Below are 17,401 nucleotides of genomic sequence, written 5' to 3'. Positions count from 1 at the left end.
ATAATTTTGTATTTTAATAAATATTCTAAATTCTTTTAGAAATAGTAGTGGCCTGAGACATCAATAGTTTCTTTTACAAATAAGGAAATAAAATCTGGAAGTTCAAGTAACTTTTCCAAGGTTAAATAACTAATTATGTGATTGAAATCCCTGGCATGTGAAACCAAACTCTCAAACAAACCGATGATAAGTGTTGTCATCTGACACATGGAGAAAGTTTTTAGAAGATCTGCTGAGCTTTTCTCTTGGCTACAGCAACCTATGACCAGGATGTTACTTTTTGGAGTTAATAAAACTGGAGTTTTATTCTTACTGTATAAAAATTTGGTCAACTTTATTGAGCTATAATTTAAATAAAGTAAAATTTCAGGTGTCCACTTCTATGAATTTTAACAAGTACACAGAGCCATGAAACCACTTTCACCATCAACATGTAAGACATTTCATCATGCCAAAAAGTCCCCTCCTTTATCCCTAGCCTTTGGCAACCACAGATCTTTTTTCTGTCCCTATCTTTTACCTTTTCCAGGACAGCATACAAATGAAACCATACAAAATGTAGTTTTTTGAGTTGGGCTTCTTTCTTTTATCATAATGTATTTGAGAGTCATGACTTTGTTGCACTTATCAGATCATTTCTTTTTATTGCTCAGTATGGATGTACCGGTTTGTCTATTTACAGATCAGATCATGGATAGTTGGGTTATTTCAGGTTTGGAAATTACAAATAGAATAGCTATAAAAAAGAATCTCCACATGAATGTTTACAGTGTCTGGTCATAACTGCCCAAATTTGAAAACAGGTTCCATTTCTCTTGAGTAAATACGTAGAAGATGGCTGAATTATATGCTAAGTGTAGTTTTCACTTTGTAAAAATGCCAGAGTTTCTCCTAAGTTGCTGTAATACTTTTCATTCTTACCAGCAATGTTTAAGAGTCGTATTTGCTCAAGACCCTTATCAGTATTTAGTATTGCCAGGTGTGTTTTTTACATTACCTGTGCAGTAATATCTCACTGTTTAATTTGCATTTTCCTAATGACTCCTGAGTATCTTTTCCTCTATCATGTACATCTTAAGAAATGGCCTCACAACAAAGAGTAAACAACTGCTTGCCCATGGACTGAATTAGTGGGAAAAGGATGATCAGAGCAAAACAGGGTACAAAACTTTTAATTCATCATAATGCTGTTAGAAGAGCTTGGAGATTATATACATGTATATAAATGTTTTAAATTACGTAAAATAGTAATATAAATCTCAGGAACTACAATAGCTAATAAGTTCTAGAAAGTTACATACATATAAAACCTGTACCAGGGCCTACGGCTCTCCCAAATGGGAGGTGAAAAAAACATCTTAATCAGACCTGTTCTGTCAACACTGTCTGAGTCTGGAGCTGTCCTGAATTTAATAGTTTTTGGTACTGGAGACAAAGTCCAGTTTTTAAACATAAATGTCACTTTTCTTCTCATAGCTGACATATTCCAAATATGGTGAGAAAGAAATTTATTATTTTAATAGGAGAAGTTGGCCAACTTCTGACCTGATACTTCCTCCTGTGACTGACATCTGAAACCTAAACTATCTTTAGGCTTCCAAAACCTAAAAAGAAGACTTGTCTATTTGTCCTTTAAGAACCTCTATCTTTAAGTGATAAATAAAATTAATTTTACTAAATAACATCCTCCTTGTGAAGTTTCTCTAAAATAAATAAATAAATAAAAGTAAAATCACCTATTCAACATTCCTCAGACTATCAGGATAGACAGGATGACAATGACTAACTGAAAACCACCTACAATGGATCTAGATATGAGTAAATTGCCATATCAGATACCTAAATTCGTGATGGAATGAAGCAACAGGAAAAAACACCAATGGTTTAGAGCACTGTTCTAGTGAACACTTTACATACATACATACGTACACACGTGCGCACATATATTTCATGAATTCACCAACAGTTTTATGATGAATGCATAACATAAGTTTTAAAATTTTTGTGTCCTGTTTTATTCTGGTCATCCTTCTCCCTTTAGTTCACCTAAAGGAAAAGCTTACCTTTCTTTCTTTTAACAGTCTCTTATAGCCTTTTGATCCAAGTGATAACAAAGTAATAAGGACATCTAAAGAAGGTGAAGCTGAAGCTCTTCCTAAAATAAGAATGAACAAATTACATTAAAGATTGGGTAGGGGAAGCTTTGGAAATTAAGATTTATTACAGCAGTGAATATACAAATGGATTTCTGCTTGTTAGTTACCTTTTCCGAAGAATGACTTATTTACCTGGATACATCTTGCTGATTTCCTGTATGAAGGTATCATTAAAGCCAGCAATTATAGCACCACCTACTGGAACCATAAAATTTTTGTCCAAGCTCTGAACGAAAGCATCTATTCTACCAACCCGAGCCCCCTAGAATAAATAACATGTAATATTACATATTAGTTGCTAGGACAGACAACTACTATTCATGATTAAGTGCCACAACAAAAAATGTTAATTATGTGAGGGGAAGGCTATGTTAATTAGCTTGATTTAACCACTTCAAAACACATACATATTTTAAAATATTATATACCATAAATATAAACAATTATATCTGAATTAAATAATACAATTAAAACAATGCATTGAAATAAAAAATAGGTCAAACACTTTCATCATCTTTGTGACAGTGCTAGTAAAATGTTTTTAAGTATTAAATCAAGTTTTTAAATGGTGTTCCTAATAAGCAGAACAGCACTTTATACTTTACATATTAATTATTCAATTCTCACAAAAACCCTGTGAAGCAGGCAGGTTTTCATTATTAGTTCATGTGGGAATTTTACTGAAACACAGTTTTATACCTTAAAACTGGATAGAAAAAAATGGATTCTTTCCATGCCTCTTATCCAAAATCTTTTGACAATAAAAGTCTATAGTGGGTCTTGCAACAATTAAGCAGCTTTAAATACTCATTGTGAGTTCAAGAGCTGCCACTGTAACCTAATGAACTACAGCTACCCAAGCTGTCAGTTAGTTAAATGCCTCTTCTTGAAGCATGGACAGTCTAATATCTTTGAAACCATTTTAAGCAATAAATTCTGCTCCCACTGCCACTTAAAAACAAAACAGAAAAGCAAAATTTTAACTAATGGAAACTTTATTTGTATCCTCTTGGCAATTTCAAAAGCAATGTTTCTACATAATACATGTTCCCTAATATTACAATACTAAATGATCTCCTTCCACTGCAAAATGAACTTCAAATGAAAATCTAATATTCTACTGAAAAACTGAATATTTACCTACTAGAAATGTAAAACTAAGTTCTGGTCCCTATCCAACATAGTCTGTGACCTTCTGTCTAATATGCTTCAATTCTCTCCTCTTTAAAAATAAAGATACTATCTAAATTTCAACTAAAATCGTTTTTTTTTTTCTTTATCTGTAGGCACAGATTTTCAATCTGTATTCACAATCTACATTCCTATTAATATTATAACCACATTTGACCTTCATTTTCACACTTCCTTTCCATCTCCATATCTCAGGAAGAATGGAAGGTGCAGATAGCCAGCCTAATCTGAGAGACCAGATCCAGGCTAAAGGGAGAGGGAGCGAAAGCCAGAAAAGGGAGCAGGCGACATGCAGACTATCATGGGGCTGTTTAAATCTTAACCCTCCCATTACACCTCTAATTCCCTAACAGACTATAATCAGAGAGAACCTCACCATATCCATATCACAGGAAAACAGAGAGAAGCATGTAGAACCAACAGAATAAATAATGGAAAAATACTCCAAGTGGCAGCATGTTAGAAAATGGCACAGTGATGCCTTTTTATTACCATTTAAGGGCTGCCAAAAGCTTCCTGAAACTCGAACCTCAACCAGGAGCAGGAGTACTAAGAGAGCAATCAGTGCACCAGACTTTGCTAGAACTCTTTATCACTAAAGCACAGGATTCAAATGGCAGCACGCTCTTCGGCAAGAAAACAAGCAGGCCAGACCCAATCTCAGGAACGGTCCAAGACTCCACTGTTCCATTAATGTCCAGGGCTACCAATACCAAAGGGAAAATACTGGAAGGATGAACTGCTGAAGCAGAACAGGAAACAGAGCATGGCTTATGAAGTAAGGGCCATCATTTATTAGTTCACTCATTTATTCATAGAGCAAATATGTGAACACCTATCATATGGCAGACACTATTCCAGGTTCTGGGGATAGCAGCAGTGAATAAAACCAATAATTGTTCACATAATAAATGCTGCCAGATTTACTGAGTGCTTAGTGTGTGCCAGGCACTGCTCTAAGCATTTTACGTTCAAAACACATTTAACCTGCACGATAACCATATGAGGTAGATGCTACTGTAATACCTATTTTACAGATGACAAAATTAAGCATAATGAATTTAAAGTGGCATGTCCAAGATCAGCTGTGATTCAAATCCAAGCAGTTAAAGCTCCTTATTGAACCAAGCAACCAATGACACAGCAGGACCAGAATCTAGGCAAAGAGGCCCTGTTTAAAAGACAGAACATTATTCCTATAGCACTTCCTCTCTTCCAGTCACTCAGATCAAAAGCCTGGAAGCCCTGAATTCTCATTTTCTCACATCCTACATATAATTCACCAGCATACTTTATAAAATCTACTCTAGAAATATGTCTGAATCTAATCATTTCCAATTACCTGCACAGAGAACACTCTGGCCCCAGCCACCAACGTATTTCCCAGGGGCTGCTACCATAGCCTTCTACTCTTGCCATCCTACATTCTACTCACCACATTCTAGGTCACTCTACTGCTCCAAGCCTTCCAATGGCAAATAGCCATTCCACACATAAAATCCCAAATTCCTAACACACCTCAAATCTCTACCACCTCTGTTCCCCTCATTATGGGGACCTAGTCATACTGGCCTCCTTGCCATTTCTCACACATTCCAAGCATACACTAAGTCTTGGCACCTGCAGTTACCTTCTATCTGGAACCTCTCTCTCTCTTTTCACTTTTTCCATACCATTCAAGGCTGTGGTTGAAAGTTACTTTTTGAAGAGACCTCTGCCTCACTCCATATAATCTAACATCCCTCTCTTCCAAATAACAGGGTATTTCTCAATATCTGCCATACTTCCAAAAAGACAATCTTCATGAGGGAAGGACGTTGATGTATTCACATCAATGCCAGCACACACCCTAGGGCCTGGCATCACAGTGGGAACCCAGCAAACATCTGCTGAACGAACTCACAACTGGATCTGTGATAAGTAGCAGCAACACCTACTGCTCTCAAATTTGTAAAGAGTTGCTGCTTCTCACACTTTTGGAGCTTTATAAACCATTTTGACTAAAATAATTGATCCTATATGTGTATTTTATATAGACTATAATCCTTGCCATAAATCTGTTCTAACATCCATATTCCATGAGATTCCAATTAGTCACTTTAGTAAATATAAACGTAAGCATGCTTCTTGAAACTGAATGTGTATACCAGAAAATCCTATCTGCTCAGAATTAAGTCACTCTGGGGCATTCCCTAAAAACATTTTAAGAAATTCTTAAAACATTTTAGTTACAGCTCTTTCTTCATTGATTGCCTGATTACTGCAATACTATTTTCTCAAGAAAAGACTTGAAGCTTTAGTACTTTGTTTTTTAAAGAAAAACATGGGGCTCTAGAGTCACACTGAACTAGATGGGCTATTTTGCAGCTATGGGACCCTGAGCAAGTCACTTAACCTCACTGAGTTTGTTTCTTCATGTAGAGAACAGGAACAAAAAGAAGTATACCTTAAATTGTTAGGATTAGTTAAGATACTTCAAAAGCCTGCCAGGATGCCTAAACACACAAGGTGGGCAGGCAGTATGTGGTATATGCTGCCAGTAAGAGCTACAGACATGAATTAAAGCTGATGTAATTATTTAGAATGTCATGAAACAGCAACCAGCACTCAATAAGACCCATGTATCTATTTGGATTAAAGCAATAGTGCCACAGACGTTTTTCATGAAAGTCAATTTGGGGAAACTTGAATGTTTATTTACTGCTTTTTTTTTTTTTAAGATACATCAATTTTAGAAGGAATACAGTATCTCCAATAAAACAATACCTGCATTTAAAAAATCCATCCACCCATCTCATAGTTTTATTTTTCAGGTTAAAATTTTAGTAAAACACTTCATGAATGCAGAGAGATGATGACAAAGCAGGGTGTTCTGATGTATAGCTTTATGGAGCTCGATTTCTTTTAAGGTCTTAATCTCGCCAAATTTTCTAGTATTCAGAAATACACTTTGAGCCCTAAAAACACTGGCACTTCTAGATTAATAATATCCAACTAACTGTTACAGAATGTTAAAGTGATCATTATAAAAACTTTAGAGTAGTGTGAAAAGAAACACAAAATTAAAATTATTTAATGTTAAATGTATATAATGACACATAAAAAAGTAATAAATATAAAGAGAAAATGTGGATACACAATTATTAGTGGTACTTATAAAGGTAAACGGTTATGAATGACCTTCCACTCCTTCCACACTTTTCTGAACTTTTAATGTGATACAGTTAAATTTCAAAAGAACTGATCCTACTAAACATTAAAGAAGAGAAGAGGAAGGAGAAAAGAGAAAGGAGCAATACAAATGAGTAATTGAAACAAAGTGTTTGTCTAAAGATTTCCAGTGTAGAAAATTGTACACCCTCCCCTGCTTCCACACAAATTAGATATAATCTAGTCTAGAACTGTGAGAAAGCCTTAAAAAGTTAAGAAACAATGAAAATGACATCAAGGAAATGGTAAACAGAAAAATGGTGATCCTAGTAATGGTTTTAAGAAATCCTGACGCATCATGGCTAAAACCTACTCCACCTTTGGACTTAGTGTACTCAAACTAATCCACTTCCTTATTGGTTAAGCCAACTTGAGCTTCTGCTACCTGCAGCCAGTGCCATGCCAACAGATATGAACTCTGAGTAAAGAAAGCAAGCAAATCGGCTACTACTATCACTTTAACCACACTTTATCAAAGATAAAATTAATGTATGCAAAATTAAAAAACAAAAAGTTACTAGATTTACTAGACTTAGTATCTACTAAACCTTATAGTACATTCACCATGTTGGAGAATGTCGTAATTTATGAATAACTTAAGTACACATAACATGCATCATACATGTCAAAACTGAATATGTATATTAAAATCACATATAAATATCACTAAAATATAATACTTCACTTTCCCTTTCACTTTGTTTGGTAATTAGTTATTGTCAATTATGTATTAGATACTAAGTACTGTCCTAAATATCGAGAAACTAACAGTAAACAAAACAAAATTCCAGTCCTAAAAAAACCTTAATTCTAACTACTGTCAATAACTAACAATAAACATATCAGAAGGTGACTAAAAAAAAACAAAAGCTATGGAGAAAAACAGCAAAAGCCCATCAATTTTAAGATTACTACTTTATATACCACTATGTAAGACAAAACATTGGTAATTTACGTTGTAAGACATCACTGATCATAAGACATTCCAATTTCAGAGATGTTATAATGTGGAAAACTATGCACCTTAAAATCGATGAATATGAAGCAGACAGGGTAGTACACACCTGTAATCTCAACAACTCAAGAGACTGAGGCAGGAAGAACACAATACAAAACCAGCCTGAGCAACTTAGCAAGACCCTGTCTCAAAATAAAAAATAAAGTTCTGGGGATGTAGCTTAGTGGTTCGATCCCTCGTAACAAACAAAAAAACCAATGAATAGGTAAAACAGAGAAAGGGGTATGGGAAATGCTAGAAGGAGTAGGGGAGTGTTATTGTAAATAGGCTATCTAAAAAAGTCTCATTATCCTAAAAAAAAAAGTAAGGGGAGAAGCCATGAAACAGTCCACAAAAGAAACCAGAAAGAGGGATGAGCAAAAGCAAAAGCCTGGAAGCAGGCACATCTGTGGCATGCTGGAGGCAGCAAAAGGCAGTGAGGGTGGCTGGAGCAGGGCAGGTGAGAGGGTCAGAAAAGAGGCAGAAGCCTAAACACGCAGGTCCTGTGGGCCACACCTCTGACTCTTATTCTGAGTGGAATAGGAAACAGCATATTTTAAACTGAGAGCCTAAGACAGAACACCAGGATGGAGCTGATGTTTGCATTAAAAACAAAACCACTCTGGCCATGGTGGCCCACACCTGTAATCCCAGCAAAGCAGGAGGCTGAGGCTGGGGGATCACAAGTTCCAGACGAGGGTCAGCAACTTATTGAGACCTTGTGTCAAGATTAAAAATAAAGAAATGGGCTGGGGCTAGCTCAGTGGTAGAACCCCCTGGGGTCAATCCCAGTACCATAAAGAAAACCAAAAACAAACATGAAAAATAAAAACAAAAAGTCCCCACAACTTCACAGTTTGTTAAAATGCTTATAAATAAAATAAAATCTAAAATAATAACATAAAATGATTCCTTAAATACAGAATACAATCATCAATATAGTTTTAAAAATACTACAATGTGGACAAAACACTATAAATTTCTAAAATACTATTAGAAAAATGAGGATCCTAGTAATAAAACATTCTCAGAAAGTAAAAAACTAATGAAATATTTTTACACCAATTTGGGACTAACAAAGCTATTGTCCAATTACCTCCATAAAGCCAAGGAATAAGGAGTTTTACTGAGAGAATACTGGATGTAAGTTTCTAATGCATTCAATATTAAGCAATATTAGTGTTAGGTAACTATTTTTACTATTTAAGGTTGTAAGACAAAAGTAATAATCCTGTTGAATGTTAAAATCTACTTTCTTCTACGTATCTTTTTAAGCGCTTACCTGTTGAATAAGATGCATGCACTTTGAAGACTGCACTCCATAGGCATTGTTGACTATATGTGGAATGCCGTAATTAGCACAAATCACAGCCAGTTCTTCTAATCTAAGCACAAATACACCAGGAAGACACGGTGCTTTATAGATTACAATGCAGAAACTTTTTAACTTAACAACCAACACTAATGTACACCAGGGGAAAAACAAACTAAAATTTCTTTTGTAGTCTCTTAGCATATAATTCAGCAGTTTGGAAATACAAAGCAAGAACTTTAGAAAACCTAAAAAAAGCTTGTAAATTAATGTTACCAATAAATAAGAAAAAACGAATTTATAAAAACTTACATAGTAACTTTCTTTTTGTGGGGGCGGGGGGTACCAGGAATTGAACTCAGGGGCACTCAACCACTGAGCCACATCCCTAGCCCTTTTATGTATTTTATTTAGAGACAGGGTCTCACTGAGTTGCTTAGTGATTTGCTGTTGCAGAGGCTGGCTTTGAACTTGCAATCCTCCTGCCATTAGGATTACAGGCAAGTGCCACCACGCCCAGCTAGACAGTAACTTTCAAATCATTAAAAAATGTTCTATATACAAGAAGATTATTTATATTGACCCCTCACAAAGTGGTATATTCTTTTTTAAATGCTTCTAATTGTTTACCATACTGATAGAACATGCAAAATAATTAGCACAACTAGAAATCTTAAGAAATCTCACATTAAACCCTCATTAAAAAATACATTTTCAAATAGACTTTAATGTATTAAAAAATATAGGATGTTAGAATGTTTCAGTACCAAAATAAGTGTCATTTTCTAACAACCTGTATACTAGCAGAATCTTTTAAATAATTACTTAAATCTATACTTATTCACTCATTTTACACTTCTCATATTAAGGCAATTTCAGTCTAACTTTAAATGAAGCTAATAAGTCTCAGTATATAATAAAGAGGGTCCTTCACAAAACCAAATACTATTTATGACTGAAGTCATCTGCACTAGAAATGTCTTCACTATGGAACTAAAACTCATTCCTATTGTTTAATAACAATTTTTAAAGTTTTCTTTTACCTAATAAAAGAATTTGAAAGCAAAGCATCTTCATTTAATAAAAAATCTCTTTTAGGAACTGGCGTTGTAGCTCAGTGGTGGAGCGTTTGCCAAGCAAGTGTGAGGAACTGGGTTCCATCCTCAGCGCCACATAAAATAATTAATTAAATAAAGGTACTGTGTCCCTCTACAACTAAAAAAAAATTTTTTTTAATTCTCTTCTAAAAGGACATATTTCAAATATACATTATGGTTCATTATCAAATTTGATGATACATTTTCTTTTTTTAGTATAAATAGAAATAAGATTACTTTCATCAGAAATTTTCGATTGGCATCCCTGAAGTTTCATGAATTGAAACTCATTGTATCATCTATTTTCATAAACTTCACAATTCAGTACAGAAATCCTTTTGTTACTTAAAAGTAATCAGATGTTTTTAACAAATAGACCTGTGATACACACACATATTCACAAGATAAAAAGCATTTTCACATGTATGTGATCTGATGAAAATATTCTTCAAAATGAACTTCCTTGAAAATAACGTACATAATAAAATTAAAGTTCTATTTTAAAAAGAATAAATCACTTGTAAGTATAGTTTTAAATAATCTGACCAAATACATTAGTAGGGTATATGAAAATATATTAAATGAAAAGCAAGAAAAGGCAGAAAAATAATTTCCATAGGGATGAAACTATCTTCTAACTCAGAATCTAATTTAAGGTGTTAATCAATTAAGAGAAATGATACCCTTTTTTTAACATCTCTTTTAAGTAGATTTCCCCTATAATATTCCCTGTCCAGTTAACTAATCAAAACAAAATATGTGCGATACCCACTAAAATTGAGATGTTAAAGGAACTACACTTGATATAAAGGAATCAAAATGTAACTTTTAAATTTAATAAAATCAGAAATTCTAACATATTACTAAAGGTACACTGCCATTTTCCTGAACTTCCCTCTTAACAGAAACATTCATTACAAAACCCTACTAAAAAGTGACAAATGAGAATTTCACTAACTGATTGAAAAAACTAACGACTTTTTTCTAACAGAGAAAATAAATGTAAAATACTCAACACTGTGCCACGTATACTATAAACATTAGTCAAAATAAAACAAAACCCTCTCCAAGGATAAATAATCCAACTAATGCAAATATCCATGTTATTTTTAGAAATGTGATTTATCCTTATCACATTAAATTTTTTCCTAGATATCAAGACCATCTAATAAGAATAGAGATGTTTAATATTTCAACACAAATTTAAAATGTTAAGTAAAAAATAAAAAACACTAACATGGACACAACATAATCAAAAACTAGAATTCACAGATTTGTGAGTGTAGCAAGATAAATTTTCAAGAGCATGGTTTTAAAATTATCTCTCCAAATCTGTCTATAATAAAAGCTAACATGCATGAATTACTGCTAAATAATGTGATTATATGAAAGCCAGAGTATAACTTGATACAAGAAAAGTCCAGTCAATATAGTTCTTACAAATTATTAGCACTCATGTTCATATTATTAAAATAAAACAAAAACAGTTGCTGTCAAAAACAGAAATCTGTACTAACAGACTAAAGTCCTATTACATTTTCAGAATAAAAACTTGTGGCTATCCTTCATAGCTTTTCTTTCCCCTTTGCTTTTATTCTCTTAAATATTTGTATCATCCTCAAAAAGACGACCATTGTAAACACAATATACATCAGAATTTAATCTTCCAATTAAAAGAAACTCAAAGGAAAATAAATAATCCTAAAATATTCCATTTAAAATCTGTTAATACTAACAGTTCCTACATCCAAAAACAAGGTCAAAGAAGTAAAGGGAACAATGAAAACAACTAAACACAGTATTGAGCTTAGAAAAGAAACTTTTACTAAACAATGAGGAAAAAGACGTTAAGAGAGGAAACAGGGAGCAAGAAAGCAAACTGGGCATATGCTGCACACTTGTAATCCCAGGGACTCAGGAATCTCAGGCAGAGGATGGTAAATTCCAACAGCCTGGGCAACTTCGCAAGACTCTGTCTCAAAATAAAAATAAAAAAGACTGGAGATGCAACTCAGTGATAGAGGGCTTGCCTAAAGTACTCAAGGCCCTGGGTAGAATCCCTAGTACCACAAACAAACCAACCAACAAGCAAAAAAGGCAAGAAAACAGATGGCCTGCATCTACTCAGGTGACAAAGGGATCTCCACCCCTGTACTAACTGTTTTTTTTCCTTCTACAGTAAATATTTACTTTCCAAGCCATCATGCTATTTCTCCATAAGGTTACTCTACCCTCCTAGGGCAGTCCACTATTTACCACCAAATGTTATTTAAGCATATCTGAGAATAGCATATAGACTTTATTTTAAATACTGACAAACACCTAAAGGTCAATATTCACAAATTATTTACCTATCAGGCACCCTTGGAGCAAAACAGGATGTAGTAGAATGAATACACAGCACGTTATCAGGCCCAAGTTCCTGGACTTTAGCCTCCACTGCTTTCAGGTCTGTGCGCAGTTCATCACCTTCCAACACGTTTTCTATCACCACAGGCTCAAAACCTAACCAAGCCAATCAGAAACCTAAATGTTAGTGTGAACAATAAAGGCAGATCCTGGAACTCAACACAGAGTGCTGTTCCACATAAGAACTCTAAACATTTTGATTGATGAGCCTTCCTCTAGTAATAAAGACCTGGCACGAAGCTTGCATTAGTCAAAGCCAGGTCAAAACAATGTGAAGGACAAGACAATTAGGATCGCCAATCTTTTTAACATTTTGATATGACAAAAGAGAGTCACTATGGAAAGTAAGAAAAACAAAAATTAAATAGATATCTACAAAAGTAAAAACAGATATTGATAACAAAAAGGATCACTAGTCCTCTTCAATTTCAGTCCACAGAAATCAGCAACATTTTAGTTTTACTTGACAGCTCACTTTATTTCAGAGGTGGACATAAATAATAACATAATTCAAGTATTGAAACAAATCACAAACATCTGTGTTTCACCTTTAAAGAAAATATAATTGATTCCACTAGTTTGAAGACCACTGGCCCATATCAGCTCACAGTAGGCTTCTATAATCAAAATATAAAGTTTCTCTTTAAATTTTCAATGGAAAGAGTATATTTAACTGGAATCCAATTAAAGGTCCCACAAATAATAATTATGTACCCTTTAATGGTAAATATTTAAGTATCCATAAACTTAAAAGTTGTATGTAGCAATACACACACACACACACACACACACACACACAGTATTTTATCACAATTAAAAAAAAAGAAATACAGAACGGATTTAATTTTTCATTTACCTAGCTGTACAAAATTTTGAATTTTCTCACTGGGATATTTAAAACACTACATAGATCTCTTCTCTCTCTCTCTTTTTTTTTTTTTTTTTACCTGCAGTGATCATGGATTTAAAACAGGACTTCTGGTCTATTCGTGGCCATATGATATACTTTGCCTTTGGTCTTCTGTGTCGTAACGTTAAGAAACATAGAGTTAGACTCATACCAGTTGCCATAGGAACTACAAAGCAATTGGCCACTGTATGCACACCTACAAATGAGAAGGAAAACAAAAATTAGTTATCCCATTGAAAAACTAACATCCTTCTTAGAGAAATGATATATTTTTCTTCAAATAATAAGAGTTGTAGCCTGAGTATTTCTTTTTCTGTACTCACTCCCAAAAAGATCATTGTCAAATTCATCCTCTGGGGTTATGACTCTGGTTTTCTGTCTTACTGTATAACACTTCTTATGTGTGTGTCCTTTTAAAAGCTAGTTATGCCGGGCATGGTGGCACATACCTGTAATCCCAGTTGCTCAGGAGGCTGAGACAGGAGGATCATGAGTATCAATAAAGTCAGCCTCAGCAATTCAGTGAGGACCTAAGCAACTAAGATAGACCCTATCTCTAAATAAAATATAAAAAGGGAGTGGATCAGTGATTAAGGGACCCTGGGTTCATTTCTCCATACCAAAAAAAAGGCAGTCATATTCTTTTTAAAAGAAGGAAAGGTGTATTGTCTGGGCACCAAATGTCTTACACTTAACACAGTACATACCAGCCAACTTTATGATGTCTAAGACCAAAGAATTAGTAATCTTGTTCAAAAGGCTTGAGCCTGCAGCTTTTGGTTGCACAGCAGAAATATCACCCGATCGTCCAATTCCATGAATGAGCCTGAGCAAAAAATGGGCCAAAGACTGGACAAATACATTCAGTTTTTTTCAGTGATTCAACATACAAGTATACAAATACAATAACCAAAAAACAGCAGAGGCAATAAATATTCAGCTGATAATTATATATTTCATAAATTATTAATGGAGTGAAAATATCTCATTTAAATTGAAACAATTTACGCAATTTTGTGGTGATCCCTAGTCTCCAAAGATGGCTACCCTCAATTCCTTTTCTCCCTATGCCCAAACCAGGAAACAAAGTCTAATTCCCCTCCACCTGATCTAGGTTACTTTAGTGATTTGCTTGCCCAATAAGAATTTAGCAGAAGTGATTGTCTGGAACCTCAAAGCTAGTTCCTAAGAAGCCCTACATACAGTTTCCACCAGGACTCTTAGCTTACTCTTAGGGCACCCCCTCTCCAAATCAAGTTGCCAAGCTGGGAGGAGCCCAAGTCAGAGGCCATCTGAGTTCCCACGCAAGGTGAGTAAGTCATCTTGAATAAAATGCCCACTTTAACCTTCAGATGACTAAACTGGCTACCAACATCTGACCACAACTATACCAAAGACCCAAACAATACTCACCCTGCTGAATCAGTTAACACAGAGAACTTTGAGGAATAATAATATATGACTGTTTCAAGCCATTAAGTTTTGGTATGGTTTGTTAAGCAACAATGGAAAACTACACTATAACCAGAGAAGCAAGGTAAGTTCTAATAGCAATGAGCTTATGTTTCAAAAATTGCCCTAATTTTTAAAGACATAAGCTTCTTGAAAATTACTGTGCCAATCCACTCGCTTTAAACTAGATGATGCCTTTTTAAAGATGCCTCTAAATACTTTTGAAAATAAAAATTCCTTTTGTAATCTGAAATAATTTGTAATTTAGTTTAAAAAATCAGAAATTATGTGTAATGGGATTATCACAGAACACTCATGTTGCACTTCCTTATCACCAAAACATCATGAACAAAGCATTTATTACTTATCAACTATGATATAAACAAATTGTTAAACTTGAAATATTCGTTCAATTTATACTTTATCATTAGTTCTGACTTTAACAGTTTTGATAAAAAATAAAATCCTAGTATGCCTAGGAAAATTTCATCATTATTTAATCATGGAAGACAGGAGTTTTTAAGAGCGTTTACATATATCTTACAGAAAGGTTGAAAAACAAATCGTCATATTTAAAACCACTATCAATTAATCACAGTTATCAGAACTGATGAAAAACTTTCTGAAATAATGAATAAAAGTGAACTGATAATCTAATATACTTTTTCCTATTTCTATTTCAACAAAAATAAATATTAATAAAATGGGACTCAGATACAGATGGAAATGTTTTATTAAAGTTCTAACTATAAATCATTCTCCAACAAAAACTGCAATGTTAGAAGAGAAATATGAAAAACTATAAACAACCTTACAAGTATTCTAAACCCTTACAATCAAAAGATTAAACGTTCTTTTCAGAACATACCCAGAACCTGAGAGGGTAAACACCACCTAATAGTACTTCTAAACTTTTGTCTTTGAAAAGCACCTGCTCAGATAAACTGCTTCCATCTCCCTGTTGAATCTAGTTTCCACACCCCATCTGAATAGTAAAGTGGTTTGTCCCTGTACAATTTTATAAGCCAAATACTGCCACGATTATGTTTACCATCCTTGAAAAAATAAACAGAAATGGTTTCACATCTACTTAAAAAAAAAAAAAAAATACCTGTAATGACGACGAGCAACTAATGCAGATGCCACTCTCCCTTCCCTTTCTCCCACACCACAATTGCCCAAGAAATTGTTGCTATCCATGATTGCAAGTTCATGTAGAAAAAGTTCAAGAGTACTTTCGTCCCAACCATCTTCTGGACACTTGCCCTATTTAAAAAAAAAAACAAACAAACAAACAAAAAAAAAAAAACGCTTGTAATTATATGCAAGTAAACCATCTTCCTCAAGACGATGTTAACCTTGCATCGATGTATTTTAAAACTTTTAAATGTGTATTTTGCCATGCTCCTTGCTTCCTAAAATTGGGATAAAATTCAGCACTATGAAGAAACCTCAAATTGGCAAAACATTCGTATTACACTTGATTACGACTATCTACAGATTGCGGGAAGTGATGATAAATGCTTACCCTGAGATTCACTCGGATTTTTAAGTCTCAGTAGGTCTGAGTAAGGGAAAACCAATACACCGCATTGTCAATGAAGATTATTCAACCAGGGTGTTATAATTCAGGGTTGTCACGCTTGAGTGAAATTAAAATTCGGGAACACCGGCAGGAGCGGGACCCTGAAGTTCCGCGGAAACATCCCGGCTCGAGTCGCCGGACCGTGGATTACCAAAGTGCTGCCAGAGGCCTTGGGGGCGCGAAAGACGCGGACTTCGCTCTTTCAGAAAACAAAAAGCAAAGGAGCTGGGACTGTCCCTCACGTGGTTCCGAAAACGGAGATCAGGGTCTCCGCACCCCGACCCCGCACGCTCCCCGAGAGCACTTTCCAGGCTGCGGCGAGGCTGAGGCGCCACCGAGAGCGGGCAGCACCGCGGGGCGAGCCCAGCTGCGACAGTCTGGGACAAGCCTCAGCCCTCGAAGGGCAGCCTGCAGGTAGGACCCGGTATGGACCCGGGCGCGGGGCGGAGCCGGAGCCTCGCGGGCGCGCGGCTGGCGGGGGACCGACACCTCGGTACCTTCTCCAGAAGCAGCCGTATGAGGTGCTCGTGCGAGTGACGGGCCTCACAGCCCTGCCGCACGTAAGCCGGCGACACCAGCCGCTCGCCCGCCGCAAAGCTCTCGCGATTCATGACGCCCTTGGCGCCCGAGGCGGGTTAGACTGAAGTACAATCCCCGACACACCGGACACACGACGGAACCAGAATGCAACTCGCCGCCTGGACGGTACGGCGGGGCCTTGGGACAAAAAATAGCCAAAAATCATCAACGCCCGCTCCTGCGCGTGCGCAAACTTGTAGCTGGGAACACCAGGAAGTTGAAGGATTTGGGCATGCGCAAGGGAGTCCTCCTGTTTAGCCGGCTTCAGGCGTGAATGGGAGGAGGCGGTGTTAAAATTCAGGTTGCATCTGATTGGTCTAGTTAAACCCTACTTTTCCTGAGACCAAGAGTAGAACTTTAGAAAGGACTTTGCCCTTGGATGAAGTGCTGAGGATACAGAAGTGCAATGGCATGGGCATTTTAAGAAAAAAAAAAAAAAAAAATGCGTTCCTTTGTGTTCCAATCCTGTTGGTTGAGATCTGCACAGAATCTGTGCATCGACC

General features: G+C 35.6%; 1 protein-coding gene across 3 annotated transcripts in view; it reads right to left on the bottom strand.

The window, feature by feature from the left end:
• SEPSECS (Sep (O-phosphoserine) tRNA:Sec (selenocysteine) tRNA synthase) overlaps positions 1–17,081 on the bottom strand; it is a 42,037-nt gene extending 24,956 nt beyond the window's left edge. The window contains exons 1-8 of one of the 3 annotated variants that reach the window (XM_079153608.1): positions 16,817–17,081; positions 15,846–16,000; positions 13,990–14,108; positions 13,320–13,478; positions 12,315–12,468; positions 8,837–8,939; positions 2,289–2,418; positions 2,064–2,155 (exon numbers count right to left, since the gene is read on the bottom strand). In XM_079153608.1, the coding sequence (XP_079009734.1) occupies positions 2,064–2,155; positions 2,289–2,418; positions 8,837–8,939; positions 12,315–12,468; positions 13,320–13,478; positions 13,990–14,108; positions 15,846–16,000; positions 16,817–16,930 (1,026 nt within the window). In that variant the 5' untranslated portion in view covers positions 16,931–17,081. Of the gene's footprint in view, positions 1–2,063; positions 2,156–2,288; positions 2,419–8,836; positions 8,940–12,314; positions 12,469–13,319; positions 13,479–13,989; positions 14,109–15,845; positions 16,001–16,262; positions 16,640–16,816 lie in introns of those variants that run through there. The other 2 variants (XM_079153606.1, XM_079153607.1) reach the window with 2 other exon arrangements.
• Between the last annotated feature and the right edge of the window lie 320 nt (positions 17,082–17,401).

Source organism: Sciurus vulgaris (assembly GCF_902686455.1).
Source record: "Sciurus vulgaris genome assembly, chromosome: 9".
Lineage (NCBI taxonomy): Eukaryota > Metazoa > Chordata > Mammalia > Rodentia > Sciuridae > Sciurus > Sciurus vulgaris.
The sequence above is the reverse complement of the archived record's forward strand: the minus strand, read 5'-3'. Positions and strand labels throughout refer to the sequence as shown.